Source organism: Lytechinus pictus, chromosome 18, assembly GCF_037042905.1.
Source record: "Lytechinus pictus isolate F3 Inbred chromosome 18, Lp3.0, whole genome shotgun sequence".
Lineage (NCBI taxonomy): Eukaryota > Metazoa > Echinodermata > Echinoidea > Temnopleuroida > Toxopneustidae > Lytechinus > Lytechinus pictus.
The window spans coordinates 4876154-4893142 of NC_087262.1; the positions used below are offsets into that span (position 1 = coordinate 4876154).

Genomic DNA, 16989 nt, shown 5'->3' on the forward strand with positions numbered 1-16989 from the left:
GATCATTTTTAACTTTGGCAAATAAAATCATAGTTGTTGGTACAGGATCAGATCAGCGGTCAATTGCAATTTTGCAAAAAAATTAATTGCAAAACTTCTGATTGATTTTGGGGCCTGAAAATTAATTGACTTGCAATCGATCGCAAGTTTCTTGCAACACTCCATTAACAACTTTTGAGTTGACCACTTCATTTTCTGGTGCAGAAATATGAACTACATGTACCTGTGGTTTCAATGTTGTATCTACATTGTAGGAAAAACCTTGCCTTGTACTAATGTTAATATAACACACCAGTCTGATATTGGATAATGGCAGGGCAAGCACTACATGTACGTTCTAGATTTTTTCTTTTACCAGTGACAAAACTTATATTTTTTCATATCACTTTGAGACAATTTCTTTGATGTAGTTTCAATCTCATGATGGGGGGGGGGGGGTTCACAAAGATTTAAGTATGACTTACAATCGCACTTAAACACTCACTGATGCATATATGTTATATAACGCGCAATCTTATTGATTAGTACGCAGTAGTGTGCGTCCTCTTGGCAAGATCTGACCAATGCGGTACCGGTACTGCCTTTTTAATGCACGCAACTGGGCATTTATTAAGTGCGATTCATAATCTTTGTGAAACACCCCCCAGAAATATTAACAAACATCCTTACGTTTTTCACACTGCAGACATTGCTGCCTGCTGCCAGTTTACTGCAGCTGAATGACGTACGAGACGCATGCTGTGACTTCCTACAGAAGCAACTCCATCCTACGAACTGTCTTGGTATCAGAGCGTTTGCCGACGTGCACTCGTGTAGCGAACTTTATCACTATGCCCAGAATTATACCATGCAGCATTTCAGGTATGCTCCTGTTCTTATCCATGCAAGAAAAACCGCTGTTTTGACATTAATCATAATAGAATAGATATATTCCTATAATTATAATGGAATAGATATATTCCTATCTGATGTTTGAGCACACAAATCCAAATTTGACTCGTTTGAAGAATATTGTGTTTTGGACTCTGAAGAAAACATATTTTGGATTTTAGAAAACAGAAAACTGGTGACTTTAATCAATCACAACAGTTAATAGTATGCCACAATTGAAAACTACATGTATACTATATGGATTTCATGCCATGCCATTAAACAAGATCTAAAGAGGTTTTGCTTCAGTTTATATTTCTGTATCATCCTGCATATTTTGTGTGTGATCGTTGTAACTTGGATAGCTGTATTTCAAGTACATAGAGCACTTTTAAATGTGTTTGAACTATACAAATGTCAGATTATTATTATTCCATTAAATTATCCTTTTTGTATGTCTGACTTCCATTTTTGTCCATTCTCATTTCACTTCCTGAACTGCCCAAACCATGACAATTTGGGAGCATTACGGAAAATCACGGAAAACGTATTTTCCCTCAAAATAAACAGAATAGCAACAGAAGTTACTCCAAAATCACAACAAAATGAGAATATTAAATGGCCACAAAACCCCAGAAAACACGATCTCACTTGGCTACTATCATGACAATTCACACATCGTGACTGCACTCGACATCAGCACACTCGATTGTACCCCGTACCCGGCTGGCCGGCCGGGTTGGGCTTCACATGCACACATATCGTTCAACTACACGGTCGTGTGTTGCTGCCCTCTACGTTTGAAGATGTAACAGCACGATATCATGGTCTTAAAATCCAAGATGGCGGATTGGCAAAAGCCGTTGACTGATGATAACGATGTCCAAAAAACCCAAAAATTATCGATGAAATGTCATTTCACCGTGAAATAATGCTAATAAAGTGAAAGGTGAGGATATATGCATGCTAAATGGGTTTGTAAAAATATTTTATGCACCCGCATAGATCCGATTAGAACGGATTCTATTGTGTTGTTGGTATACAGTAGCAGATACAAATTTTGACCAGTGCGAGTGTACATGTTGTGATTTTGCTATTCAATGTGTAAACGGAATTGTCACTTTTCCGTGTGTACAAAGTCTATGGGGAAACGGAATTTCCGTTTTCTGACATGCTGAAACGGAATTTAAGATTTTCTGAAACGGAAAAGGCAATTTTTTGAAACGGAAAATCACTGTCCCTAGACATACTGTACTTCTTGGAATTGCCCTATTAGTATTATTAGATGCAGCTCTGTTTGATATAAAGCATACCATGCTACATATGTTTGAACCATGAAGTTTAATACCCCTTTCATACTGCCCTCTTCATTTTTAACCGGCGGACTTCTCTGCCTTGCATTCCTCACTTCCCCGGCAAAGAAAAAAATTTACCCTTTCGCACTGACATTTCTTCTCTGGCGAAAGTCAACGGGCGATTGGCCTCATTCGGCATTTCTGCGGCACCACGATTATTTATTTCCTTTAATTGTGGAGATCTTACTTGTTAGTAAAGTTGTCAAGATGATGGCTAGATCTAGTAAACAGTGTCAGTATTCCCTTGATTTAGTCAGTGCTCGGCACGTGCAGAACAAACGAAAGAAAATTGTAAACATTTCTTATTACCTATTACAAAAAGGTATTAAAAAAAAATTAATTACAACATATTTTGGAAGTATTACGAGAAAAACAAACAATATCACTATGTTTTTATATTTTAGCGCATTTTATACATGTAAAAAGTGCTTTTTGATAAATATTGTTAGTAAAAAAAAATTATGTTCGAGGGTATCTACTTGGCCATAGCATTCAGCTGAGCTTGCAACTATCGCGCGTGGAATCTTGGTACAGGGGACTTCGGGAGAGAAAAAAAATTGACCTCTGACGTCATTAAAGAGGAGAAGTTCTCCGGTTTGCTTTCATACTGGCCTTTTCACCGGCGAACTTCGCCGGTGAAACAGTTTCGCCAGCGAAGTTCTCCACCTCTAGAGGTGGAGAAGTTCGCCGGCGAACTTCACCGGGGAAGTTCTCCTGTGTACCTTTCATACTGGACACTTTCCCCTTTGCTGGCAAACTTTGCCGGTGAAAAGTGCAATATGAAAGGGGTATAAAATGGAATTTCCTTGACATTTCATGTCTGTTGAAGATATTGTTATATTTCTGTTTTGATGTACAGTGCGGTTGTCCATAGCGATGAGTTCTTTGCACTCCCTGCTGCTCAAGTCTGTGAATTGATAAGCAGCGATCACCTGACAGTTCATTCCGAAGAAGAGGTAAGATATCACGTGATATCAGATCAAACCTGTTGCAGAAAGAGTTTTTTTTTTTTAAATCAAACATACATTCCAACTGTCCATTCCTCATTGGTTGAAAGTGGTCACCTGACAAATCATTCAGAAGGAGAAGCAAGAGGTCACATGATATCAGACCAAACCTGTTGCAGAAAGAGTTCAGTTTAAACTCAATTGAAGAAAAATAATCAAACTTTTAAAAGTCACAAATGCCTGCTTCTGATTGGTTGAATATCGTGTGATCACCTGACAGTTTATTCAGAAGAAGAGGTAAGAGGTCACATGATTTTAGACCCAGGCCTGGTACACGTGACAAAACATTATGACTGATTATACCATAGAGTTGATTTGTATGCTTAATTCAATATAATGAACTTTGCTATCAAGTGCTATTAAAATCAGCCTTATGATCAAATGCTAAGATTCGTATTATGGGTCCCAAATCTGCAACCATTCTGAATTGATTAAAGAATCTAAATTTAATAAAAAATGATAATAATACATGAGATTTGTATAGCGCACTTTCCATCTTGATTAGATGCTCAAGGCGCTTCAGAGCAGAACAACAAAAAGTATTTACATGTAATACATGTCTGAACAATAAGTCAATGTCTATCAAAAACACTCTTATACAGGTATGTTTGGACCATTCCTAGGTCTTTTCCTGATATGTATTGTCTATTTTATTGATAATGTGCGTAATACACTCCTCCTTGTATGTTATATCCTTTTCTGTCTGTTCAACCATTTCACATTGAAGATTTATTGCATTTTCTTTTGTTGTTAGGTATTTGAAGCCGTGGTATCGTGGGTAAAGCAGGATCCTAGTAACCGTAGCGACTACATGCCTCAGCTGGTTGAACATGTCAGATTACCCCTCCTCTCAAGGGACTACCTCATCCAACGGGTCGAGGAGGAACAGCTCATAAAAGGTATCTCGTCTGATTCTAATTTTCCACAGGGAGTGTTGAATGTGCGTACATTGCAGGCGGGCAAGCCTCACCGAGTCTGATGACCAGAGTAACAATATTCATATGAAGTATTGACAATATTCCTACAAAGCTTTTAGATAGATAAACTGCGGCTAGTATAGTGAGTGATTGTATTACCGACCGGCCTTGTATTACTGAATGTGCGCATCATATGTGTCAGAAAATTATTTCATGCGCTCAAAACTTTGCAACATCCTTCCAAAGGGAACTTGAATAGAAAGATGATGAAAAATGGTCTAAAACACATTTTCAAAGTCTTTATATTCTCAAAATGAAAAAAATATGGTCAAAATAGCTCATCAGTGATTTTGTTATTTTCTCAACTTTTCCCATAGAAAACACACATTCCATTACACGATACCTTTTTCAAGTGACCAAAATATTTCACATGCGACGAGGGGTCTGATTGGAAGCTGATATCGTAAAAAAGAAAATTGATTTCGGCAAAATGTTCACATATTTATATTTTGTACATGTAGGTATTTGTGTATTTATGGTGAAAGTTTGGTGAATTTTACGAGAATAATGTGTTTGATATAATTGAATTCATGAAAAGGGTTCGGTAATACGATCCACTACCATACTCCACAGGGAGTGGAGAATGTGCATGCAAGACAGGTGGGCTAGTCTAATCTGATGACCTGAGTATCAATATTCATATGAAGCTCTTTATAGCTACGTCTGATTGTAATATTCCACAGGAAGTGTTGAATGTGTGGACATTCTAGGCAGGCAAGCCTAATTGAATCTGATGGCCAGAGAAACATTCATCTGAAGCACTTTGGTAGATTATCGAGTTCTTATTCATGAGCAGACTATTTATATATAGATAATATTGCTCTAATTGAATTCATGTAAAATTTCATTCACTGATAATTGAATTCCAAAGTGAAACAAAGTACAACGGAAGGAAATGATAAGAAAACCCAAGTAAAGTAAAGTTTGTTTATGAATGTTCCAAGAAATAAATGTTTATGATTCATATAAATATGAAAGTATTACTTTATGATGCAGAACAAAAGTAGAGCACAGAGTTTAGTAAATTTTATAATATACCTTCTGAACGGGTCTTCAGAAAGCAAGATTTTTTTTTTCCTGAACACAGAGCTCATTGACTGATCTTTCATTGTGGTCAATGCAATTAATTTTCAAAATTTATTCTGCCATCAATTCGGTGGATTCACAATATGGTGCACATCTAATGGTTGCAGCAGACAGGCCAAAATTTGCATTGCATCATGGGAAAAAGTTGACATCTGTTGCGCGTGCTAGTACTAAAGTGAATGCATGCATGCGATTATTCAGCGACCGGATATGCTGTTTACTAGGGTCCTGGTGGGTGTTTCATAAAGCTGTTCGTAAGTTAAGAGCAACTTTAAAAACGACTGGTGATCCTTTCTTTTGGTAAATGGTATACACCATTGGCGATGGTTTAGCGCGTAAGAAAGGTTCACCAGTCGTTCTTAAAGTCGCTCTTAAGTTCTGAACATCTTTATGAAACAGCCCCCTGGAGGAAGGAGAGAAATTTGCCAGCATATTTCTTTGCGATATTTAAACTGTTTTCGGTGAATTCTTGCCGTATGGTTTTCATTTCTGAAGCATTAGCACTGTGCGCTGCCTGCGCGCGATGTCAACCCCAAAGTTAGAAATTTTGCCTGTTCGCTGCAAATGATAGATGGCGCACCTTATTGTGAATCCACCGTATTGATAAGCTCTGAGTTATGGGGCTCAGATCTTTGAAGAAGCAATAAAAATCTTGAAAAAAGGATGTTTCTGAAGATTCGATATACTTAAAGTAAACAGATCAGGGTCCTGGTGGGTGTTTAATAAAGCTGTTTGTAAGTTAACAGCGACTTTAAGAACAACTGGTGATCCTTTCTTGTGGTAAGTGGTATACACCAAAATGTTCATTGGCGATGGTTTAGTTCACAAGAAAGGTTCACCAGTCATTCTTAAAAGTCGCTCTTAACTTACCAACAGCTTTATGAAATGCCCCCCATGACATAACGCCTAGCAATTGATTGTGGGGCTAATTTTACGATTGATCATACATAGAAATCAATAATAATGATAATAATAATAACGGTATATTTACCCAGGGTAGCCACTTCAGTTCCGAAAACTGTTTTCCCAGCAGGCCCTGCTATTATTACCCGGCTAAGCTAGGCTACCTATTCAGGTACACACAGCTTTTTGAGGAATTACATCCTGCCGGTACCCATTCATCTCACCTGGGTCGAGTGCAGCACACTGTGGATGAATTTTTTGCTGAAGGAAACTACGCCATGGCTGGGATTCAAACTCACGACCAACACTTAACTGTTAAGTGATATATTTAAGTAAACAGATCAGGGTCCTGATGGGTGTTTCACAAAGCTGTTCGTAAGTTAAGAGCGACTTTAAGAACGACTGGTGATCATTTCTTGTGGTAAATGGTATACACCAAAATGTTCATTGGCAATGGTCTAGTGCACGAGAAAGGTTCACCAGTCATTCTTAAAGTCGCTCTTAAACTTCCCAACAGCTTTATGAAATGGCCCCATGTGACATAATGCTTAGCAATTGATTGTGGGACTAACTTTCTGATTGATCTTACACCATGATCAACCGCTATGCTTTATGTTACGGGGCCAGTTTCAAAAGTAATTTTCTGTATATGATGTTTTTGTTCCTTCTCAGGCAATAGTGACTGTAAAGACTTCTTGATAGAAGCCATGAAATACCACCTATTACCTAAAGAACAGAGAGGTACAATGAAGAATCCTAGGACCAGATTACGAACACCTATTGGTCTACCAAAGGTGAGAGGAACAGTGCTTTTAAAGTGATTCTCCAGTTTGCTAAAGCCCGGCGAACAATACATTATCCGTCGCTATTTGATATTCAGAGAAATTGTGATGTCTTTTGATATGAACATTTCAACCTATTAAATTTCAAAGATCAAAGTTCCCAATAGTATTACTCGTGTTTTGCCAAGCTTCAAATTAAATAGTTTAACTTCTTGGAATTTTCATATTTAATGCAAAATTTAAATTTTTTCTCAAAAATCCCATCGTGGTCAGATCGTGTAATTTGTGGTGGGCTTCAGAGGCAGTCTCCGTGACTTTTTTTTCGCCACTGCCTCGAAGGATGCCTGAAGCATATATTTTAGTGTAAATTCTCTGTTACAGAATAGTATTAACACTGTTTTTTCTACATCCTAATGTTATCTTTTTTCATGCAACTCATGACTTATATATATCAAGGAGATTTCAATAGCAGGAGTACCAAATGGCACCATATTGATTCCACCAATTGACCTTCATGTTTATATGTTTGTTGATATAGTTAATGTTGGTAGTCGGTGGACAGGCCCCCAAAGCTATTCGCAGTGTTGAAGTGTATGACTTCAAGGAAGAGACCTGGACGCAAGCAGCTGAAATGCCTTCCAGGAGATGCAGAGCAGGTCAGTACAGTTTTTATCTGACTTGCCACCGTGAAACCTAACATCATCAGGGAATGTTTTCAGTAAATAGGTACTCTAAATAGAGCCCTGAACACATGGGCCCGTATTGTTTAAATTAAACCCTGGTTTAAAGTTGTGGTTTAACTATGTATACCCAATAGGAGCACAAATCCCTAACAGTACACATCCAATTTATTAACTCATATGACTCCCACATTGTTTATAATTGTCTAGGAATGATAGCTGAAGTATTTTTCTTCATTATGAAAGCATAAGGAAACAAAATAGTTAACATAAGAAATATTCAATATAAACAGAATTTTTGGCGCCCCATAATGTTAGCACAGAGTAAGACCGTGGTCTAAGTTATACCTGACTTCAGAATACGGGCAATGGTGGATTAAGAAAACTCTAAACGGACATGGTGGCTCAGTGGTTGAGGGAAGCTGGCGTAGTCGGTAAAGCGTCCGCCTGTCGAACCAAAGCTCGTGGGTTCGAGTCCACCCTGGGCAGATGACTGAAGCGAGTGCGTTGTGTGTAAATGTCTCTCCCCTATACCGCGAGGAGAGACCTGCGGGTCATAGTATTCAGTTCGCTTTTCGCCTCCCAGGCACTGGTGACGCCAAACAAATAATAATAATGATAATAATAATAAGTCAAAATAATCATTTGCTTTTTTCCAAAAGTAAACAAATGAAATTAGCTTGTCTAAAAGAGTAAATCTTTTTCATATGGTCTAAATTTGAAGTTGTAAAGTTAAATAAAAGACAAGGTTCCAGTGTTTGTTTAACACCATTTTTTGGGGACTATGCAGTTTCACTGAGGTTGTACAGTGTACACATTTCATGCTTGAGTGAACTCTGAACTCAAAACCTTGTTTTCTCTTGAATTTTAAAGGCTCTCACTGAATTACTTCATTTTAAAGCGTGGGATATGATATTTAAATCTCAATAAAAATCTCAATATTGATTTTGGGCGACTTATTGTTGATTGGAGGAAGGCATGTCACATTTATGTAAACCTCTTGTTTAGTGAAATCAAATAGATTTGAATGATAATATGTACAGCAGTTGTAATGTGCCATGGATGTAGTATGATAACTCTGGAGGCACAAAGGGATAACGATTTTTTCTAATGATAATAGTGCACCTCATAATAGAATATTTCTCGATTGATGGTGCTCTTTAAATGCCAATTATCATTATTGTTATTGCAGGAGTTGCTGTTCTAAATGGCATGGTGTATGCCGTTGGTGGATTCAACGGGTCACTGAGAGTGAGAACAGTCGATGTCTACGATCCTGTTAGAAATATGTGGTCTTCGGTCGCATCCATGGAAGCGAGACGTAGTACGTTAGGCGTAGCAGTCTTGAATGGGATGATCTATGCCGTAGGAGGATTTGACGGCACCACAGGTTAGCATCGCTCGTTTTTCACAACACACCACAATCCTTAGAGTTCCAAAATCTATACCACGTCTTTCTTTCTTAGAATTTGAATACAACAGAATGCTATGTCAGGGAAAGCTTACTCAACATCTTGATATGAAATGTTAGTGCTAGTCCTAGTGATGAATAGGAAAGGTCATTTGAGAATAGTTGCTCATGAGCTTACTACGAACTTATTTTTTTTGCTTTTCAACATTTTCATTTAACCAAATTTTAGTAGAGCATTAGGACAAACCTGCAAACACCATATTTGACTTGAATTTGTTCATGAGGTTCATGAAGGCCTAAGGCATGACCAAGTGATTACCTAATAAGCACAAATGATATTGGTGTTAATTGGCCTGGTTAATAAGTGTTTGAAAGCAGGTCAATATACAATGGGGCTAAGTAAGTATTCTTAGACCATATCTTGGGCCCCAGTAGATCACTTCCCGTAAAATTTTGGTTGTGGATATTTTTCATCATGCTCCGCCTAGATGTGGTATAAATAATGATGACATGCAAAGAAGAGTATTCTGATGACATTTCTTCAATACTCTATCTATAGCACTTGTGTAATACGGATAGAGGGATGAATTAACTTTGTTAAAGGTTGAAAAATTTGCTTCTGTGAGAAGGAAAGCTACTTTGTCACGTCCTAGTGTATAGTTAACAATACCTGAAGTTTTAAGATGAAATGAAAGTAATTTACGATCTAAAAATGTGACAGATAATTGAGGTTTGTCATACACTGCCTCAGAGAAGTTTGCCGCTTATCCCAATAGAGCTTTTCCAAGGTGTCCTAAAATCTTGAGATAAAAGGTTTTAACAGCCCACTGATGATTTATTTCTTATTTCAGGTTTGAGTAGCGTAGAGGCATACGATCCTAAGATAAATGAATGGAGACCAGTAGCACAGATGAACACAAGACGGAGTAGTGTAGGAGTGGCTGTCCTTAATGGTAGGTTTTTTTGCAGAAACTATAAATTCCAGTTGTGGTAGTGATTATAAAATGAATTTGGATGAAACTAACTGAATGACCACTAAAGTGTTTATATGTATAAATAAAACGATATGTGCCCAAGATTCCAGTAGAAACTGAGCATTACCGGATAGATTGGTCTTTCCTGTATCCACATGTGCTTATCCAGGGGCGGAGCCATGACTTTCCAAAAAAAGGGGGGGGGGCATTTACCAAGGAAAAATTTGACAAGCCCCCCCCCCCCCAAAGTTTTTTAGCCAAATATTAAGGACATTTCGTCCACGAAAAAGTTTGACAAGCATTTATTACATTACAAATTTTAATTGTGCCTCTCAAAAGGGGGGGGGGGGGGGGTATGGGCCGGCTTTGCCCCCCCCCCCCCCCCCCCGGATCCGCCAGTGTGCTTATCTGTGTATGCGATTTTCAGTATGCTCAGATTTTAGTAAAAATTTTGTTATTTTTCCATGTTTGCTTTATGTAAACTATGTCAGAACTTTATAGATCTGTCTATGAAGATACAGTAACATTAAGCTTAGATTTTGAAGTACCCAGTATTTCTTTTGATATTATTGCTCACTGTAGTTACTGTGTTTTTATGACGAGTTAGTAGTGTCTGCTAACGGATGATTGGTATAATAATGACCAAAAATCGTTCTCGCTTTCATCTGAATTTCATGAAAATATCCATGCGAGAGACCATTTGTCATTTTACTCACATAATCTGTTGACTTTTGGTAGAATTATTCAATTTCACATAGCAGCTGATTTAGTCTACGCAATGCTCGAATCATTTCTGCAGGCAGCTACCCGCATTGAATGTTCACGCAGCTAGATCACACACGTATTCGCATAAGCGGAAACTCTTGGTTCTACACACAAGTGGCATTGAACGATAATCTTTAACATTGATATGATGTATGTTTTTGTACAGGGTTCCTGTATGCTGTAGGCGGTTATGATGGAGCTTCAAGGCATTGTTTAAGCTCAGTTGAAAGATATGACCCGGCTGAAAATAAATGGTCTACTGTGGCTGAGATGAGCACAAGAAGAAGTGGTGCAGGTACACTTAATCATATCTATGATGACAAAATAATGAAACTTAACAGTTATGGTCTGATGATTCCACAAAATAACAATATCAATGAAAAGACAAGGCAAATAAAGCAATGTTATATCTGACAAAGTAGTTCAAATTTTTCCTCGTCTTTCATTTATACAACGGCGACAGATGCATGGTCATCATTTTTTACAGATCATAAAGTTACATGGACTATCTGCTTTCGGGAGACACAACATTTATTGCCCTGAGTAGAATTGTATGGCCCGAGTCAAAGACGAGGGCAATATAAATCTGCGCAAGGCAAGAAATGTGTATCCAGAGAATATAGTCCATATTACTGTTATTAATCATTTCTTCTAAGAACCATTTGGTCCAACATCCATTTGGTCCAATCATCACTTTGTCTAATCACCAGTTCGTCTATGACCATTTCGTCTCATAACCAGTTGGTCTAATATTCGTTTTATTTTCATTCATTTTGCCCAATTATCACTAAGTCTAATTGGACCAAATGGTATATGGACTAAATGGCTATTGGACCAACCTGTTATTAGACCAAATGGTGAATGGATGAAATGGCAATTAGACCATGTGGATATTGTCATGTACTTGGGCACGCCATGGTCTAGTGGTTCTGACTCTCGCCTTTCAAACAGAGGGTCGTGGGTTCGAATCCTAGCCATGGCATGTTTTCCTTCAGCAAGAAATTTATCCACAATGTGCTGCACTCGACCCAGGTGAGGTGAATGGGTACCCGGCAGGATTATTTCCTTGAATGCACTGAGCGCTGGTGATGGTAGCTCGAGCTAAAGCTGGGGTAATAATAGCAGCGCTTTGTATCCTCAGGCAAAAAGCGCTTTATAAATCCAGCTATTATTATTTGTATCTCTAGGTGTCGGTGTGGTAGATGGGTTGCTCTATGCAGTAGGCGGCCATGATGGTCCGATGGTTAGGAAGAGTGTCGAGGTGTATAACCCAGATTCAGATAGATGGTCACAAGTAGCCGATATGACTCTATGCCGGAGGAATGCAGGTATGGTGTCCTCAATTTTTTTTTTCTTTTCAACAAATATGGTGGTATTCTTAAGGACTCCATCCATGTTGGTATTGATATTGATATTAAGTGTAAAATCTCTCATATATTTTGTTCAATATGTTTTGTATATTTAACTCCAGACTAAACAAGAATATTTTTTCTCACTTGTATGGAATGCTAAGTTTCATCTTACTTTCTCAATATTATACAATTTTTCTTTTGCAATGTTCATTGCAAAAATAATGTACCACTTAATTCATGAAAATTTATAGTTTTTTTTTCACAGGATTTTAGGGCCCCCGAGTCCCGTTTCATACAAGTTCCAACTATATTTATTTCAAACTTTGCTATTATGGCAACTACATGTAGCATGGTAAAAAAGTTCAACAACCAATCAAAATCAAGTTTTTCATCTTCATGGTAGCTGCCACAATGGCAAAGTTACAGTAATTGTAACTGCTGATAAAATGGGCCCCAGTATAAAAATTTATTGAGTCAAACCACAAAATTTTGGTTGATTATCCTGAATGAGATCAGGTATCATGCTGGCACTGTCATTTTTATCATCGTCCTTATTTTTCAATGTTGTTTTTTTTTTTTCCAGGTGTCGCATCAGTGAATGGACTCCTGTACGTTGTAGGCGGGGACGATGGAACGTCAAATCTTGCCTCTGTGGAATGCTTCAATCCAAGAACTGACAATTGGTCGTTGGTACGCTCTACCATGACGACGGGGCGCAGTTATTCGGGAATCGCGACCATCGACAAGGTCCCGTCCCTGAACGCTTACCGGGAAGGGAATTCGCTGCAGTGGGATCCCGAGAGCATGAAGTCGGAAGGAGCTTATGCCCAACTACCAAACCCATGATGAATGATGAGGAGCATTATCAGCATTATTTGGACAAACCACATGAGGTTTCACATGCAGAGCGAATTGCTTGAAGGACATCGTCGATCGCAATTCGACGTCGGGTCCACGAACGTGAGCTTCACCTCTACGTGCATGTAAATGATTTTATTTGCGTAGTGAGCAATCAATCCGCATGGAAGAACAATTTTTCATGGACTTTTATTTATCTGGTTGATAAATGATTAAGTATTCGAGTGTATATTTACTGTTATATTCAACTCCTGATGGCAGTGCAATGGGCTGAATAGGTCTCTTTCTTGCTTCACGCTTTATCAAGAACGAGGAATGCGTGAAACCACCGACTTCACCTCGTCCCAGTTAACTGTATCTCTCATTTGCAAACGAAATAGGAAAATTATCCCGTGGTCCTTTCTATATGGTTCATGTAATGAGTAGTATTCACATCATCTTTTCTGTTATTAAGCATTAATTGCTTTGAAATCTACAATTTGAGGAATCAATAACATCTGGAAATGTTGAGGCTTTCCCTCGGCCCTGTCTTACAAAGAGTTGTGATTGGTCCAATCAATCGCAATTATGGAAGGCCAGCAACAACATTAAGTAGAATATGTATATTCTTTCAAATCATGTCCTCTAAAATTTGACAACTACTCATGCATGCATCATTGTATTGGCCCATTAACATGATCCTTGTTTGCAAAGGGATAGTCGCATACTCTTTTAGATAAAGAGTTGGGCTTGATAAAGAACATTTCTCATATTTATTTAAGTTTAAGTGGAAAAACATGGCATTGTTTTATACGCAGATTTGTAAAAAGTATTTATTGACCTTATTTGTGTTAGATGTGGTGCGAAACTGGTCTCTCCGCAATTATTTACATGTAAATTGAAGTAAATGTACACTATAAAAACAACTGAACATATTGTGCGTATGCAGAACCAAATCATGTGACCAAATTATTACTTCTTTATTTCCAACTGTATGATAATACTTGAGTCGAATGATCCAAAATATTTCATTTTTTCTCTGTGTTTCAAGATCTGGGCAAGAATGAAATCACATTTAAAAGGTATCCACAGTATTTTCTATACAGATTATTATGTCTTTGTCAAAGTCATGAGTTCCCTCAAAAGTCGAATCTGCCGAAGTAGCAAGATTTTTCAAGTCATCTGTAATAATCTGATTTTGAATGACAATCATTTGTTGTCAGACACTAACATGTTCATCAAAATATCTAGTTGCATGGCTATGGGGTCGTTTTCACCAATGCTTTGTTTTTATGAGCTTCTTTTTGTGGGGGATGGGATATAGGTACCAAACTTGGGCAATTGCAGAAAATCACTTTCATGTCACTACATGATAGCGGGTATTATCCACAACGAGAGAAAGGTTATCGATATCTCTAAGTGGAAAAAACATGCGATTATCGACAAGACTAGCGATAAAAAGAAGTTATCAATAACAGCACTAGATGGGATATAGGTACCAACCTTGGGCAGGTGGCCAGTTTTAGCTAGGGCCGTTACTTTAACGTAACTTATCAATAATTTTGCCATCCCAGTGGTACTCATGACATGTATGGTAACAATGATCATCAGCCATTCAAAATCAAGTATTCCATGCAATTAGTAAACACAAGTGGCAGAGTTCCCTTTGAGGTAGGTAAGTTTACTGCAGCGTGGCTTCGGTTTGATTGAAGCATAACGGAAGAATAAAGGTGCCTGCATGCTGAACACAGTTCGGGCCATGGTCCCTCAGTTCTGTTTATAAAAAAGATGTGGAAATTATTTGTCTAGAATAAATAGAGAATCATGATCACATCAATCATTTACTTTACCCATAATGGAACGCAATTACTAGAAAGATATTTATACGATCGCTTTCTGAGCAAGTTAATATGCGGTTGGGACACGTACCTAGACTCTCTTTGGTTTGCTAGCACCCTTCACATCTGTAACTCCCCACAATCTTTTATATATTGAATATCTAAACTATGCAGTAGATAGTCGATGTTGATACGATATATCCACCATGAAAACTCCCCTCGATCCTATACATAATGGTAGCTTTTAGAATTCCATCTCACGGCAAAAAATTAATGTTCATGAACAAGCTAAAAAAGGTCACCTTTTTATGCAAAATTAGAAGGATCGTGTGTAGATGAGGTTGATAAAGAGTAAGAAGACTTGGTAGTAATCGCTAGTACATTCCCCTTGTTTACAGTGTATTGTATGTCCTTTGTTAAACAGGCTTTGAAAGAAATGAAGATATGAAGAAAACAAAATCAGCCTGAATGAATTGTAACTTGCCAATCATTATTGCGTATGATTATTTTACTGAGTCGGATATCACACATGTTTTCACCATGCAATAACTATGTGCTATGTTGAGCTTTGATTATTATTGTAAGATATTGATAACTGTTCATTAAAAAGAATGTCACTGATGAATTTCCTTTCCTGTTCGGGTGTGTTATTGCAGTTCGAGCATTTCACCATGATACATGCGCCACAAATGTTCATTATAAGAAGCTTGCTTTTCCAGAATTTACAAAAAAAATTTTTTCACAGGGCAGGTAATCTGCCTTTGTTGATAAAGTTTGAGTCTACTCAAAGGGGGTGTAGCAGGAAAATATTTGTAATCGATTGCACATTTCAGTTGCAAATTTTTTTAGTGATGGATCAATTTCAACTAAAGCAAATCAATTGATACTTGTTAATAGAAAATATTTGTGATCGATTGCAAATTTCAGTTGCAAATTTTTAAGTGATATATCAATATCAACTTGAGTAAATCAACTGATACTTGTTAATAGAAAATATTTGTGATCGATTTCAGTTGCAATTTTTTCAAGTGATAGATCAATTTCAACCAAGGCAGATCAATTGATACCGGTTAATAGAAAATATTTGTGATCGATTGCAAATTTCAGTTGCAAGTTTTTCAAGTGATAGATCAATTTCAACCAAGGCAAATCAATTGATATTTGTTGATCCCAGGAAACAGACCATCTTTCAATCGTAAATTTGAAAGAATGCTGTATTTGCAAAACTTATGATTGATATGGGGATCTAATATTGACTTGTAATCTATTGCAAGTGTCTTGCAACACTCCATTCACGTTTATTAATTAATAGACTCGTTTTTTGCCCGAATTTTACAAAGGCAGTTTTTAAATTGTACCATGTACAAAACCATGGACTATGCCGATCTTAGGCACGCTTTCTTCATCGCATACACTAAAAAATGATCAGCCTACTTTTCATGTTAGAATGAAACGCAATGAAGAAATCTGCAGTCCATGGTTTTGTACTACGGTATAATTGAAACCGCCTTTGGGGCAATGCCATACGTGTTGTATGGGACATTTTAAGAACAATTTCTAGTCTTTAAGTTGATTGCTTGAGCAATCATTTTTTTGTCAATGATAAAGATATAGTAGGTAGTCATGTGAAAAACTGATAACCAACAAAAAAGGTTTATTGGTGAAAATGTTGTGCGACGTACAGGACTCCAAAATGTCCTGTACGACATGCAACATTTTCACCTTTAATTCACCCATGGACAACATAAAAAAAAAGAAATTGAAGTTCCTTGTTTGTTTGGACAGCAGGTTGAAAAATGTGAAAATGGCTGATTTTTCTAGCATGGAATCGTTCCTTTTTTAATTTGGACCAAAATTTCAAAAATGTTTTTATCTATTGGCTCATTAACATGTAGAGATCAAAGCAACAAATTTGAAATTGGTGCCCAGTCACAAAAGCAAGCATTATTGCAACCCTCCCCATTTTGCATGGTAAATAGAGCAAAATTTATGCTTGAAATCTGCATAAACTATGGTTTCAGACCAATGAGCATCCAATGAGCATCCAATACCACCTTTGCAAATTCAGGCTTTTAGGTGTTTGTAAACCAATTTGCAAAATTTTCCCCCTCTGAAGATCTAGCTTGTCTCATCCCAATATGAGGAAATAATC

General features: G+C 37.5%; 1 protein-coding gene across 1 annotated transcript; it reads left to right on the forward strand.

The window, feature by feature from the left end:
- The first annotated feature begins 309 nt into the window (after window positions 1-309).
- On the forward strand, window positions 310-15462 carry LOC129281916 (kelch-like protein 2). The gene is made up of 11 exons (XM_064113415.1): window positions 310-330; window positions 686-861; window positions 3085-3181; window positions 3987-4131; window positions 6871-6992; window positions 7519-7636; window positions 8853-9050; window positions 9923-10024; window positions 10977-11105; window positions 11998-12138; window positions 12746-15462. Exons 1-11 carry the CDS (start codon window positions 310-312, stop codon window positions 13006-13008), a joined length of 1512 nt encoding a protein of 503 aa, XP_063969485.1. The 3' UTR covers window positions 13009-15462.
- The last annotated feature ends 1527 nt before the right edge of the window (window positions 15463-16989 follow it).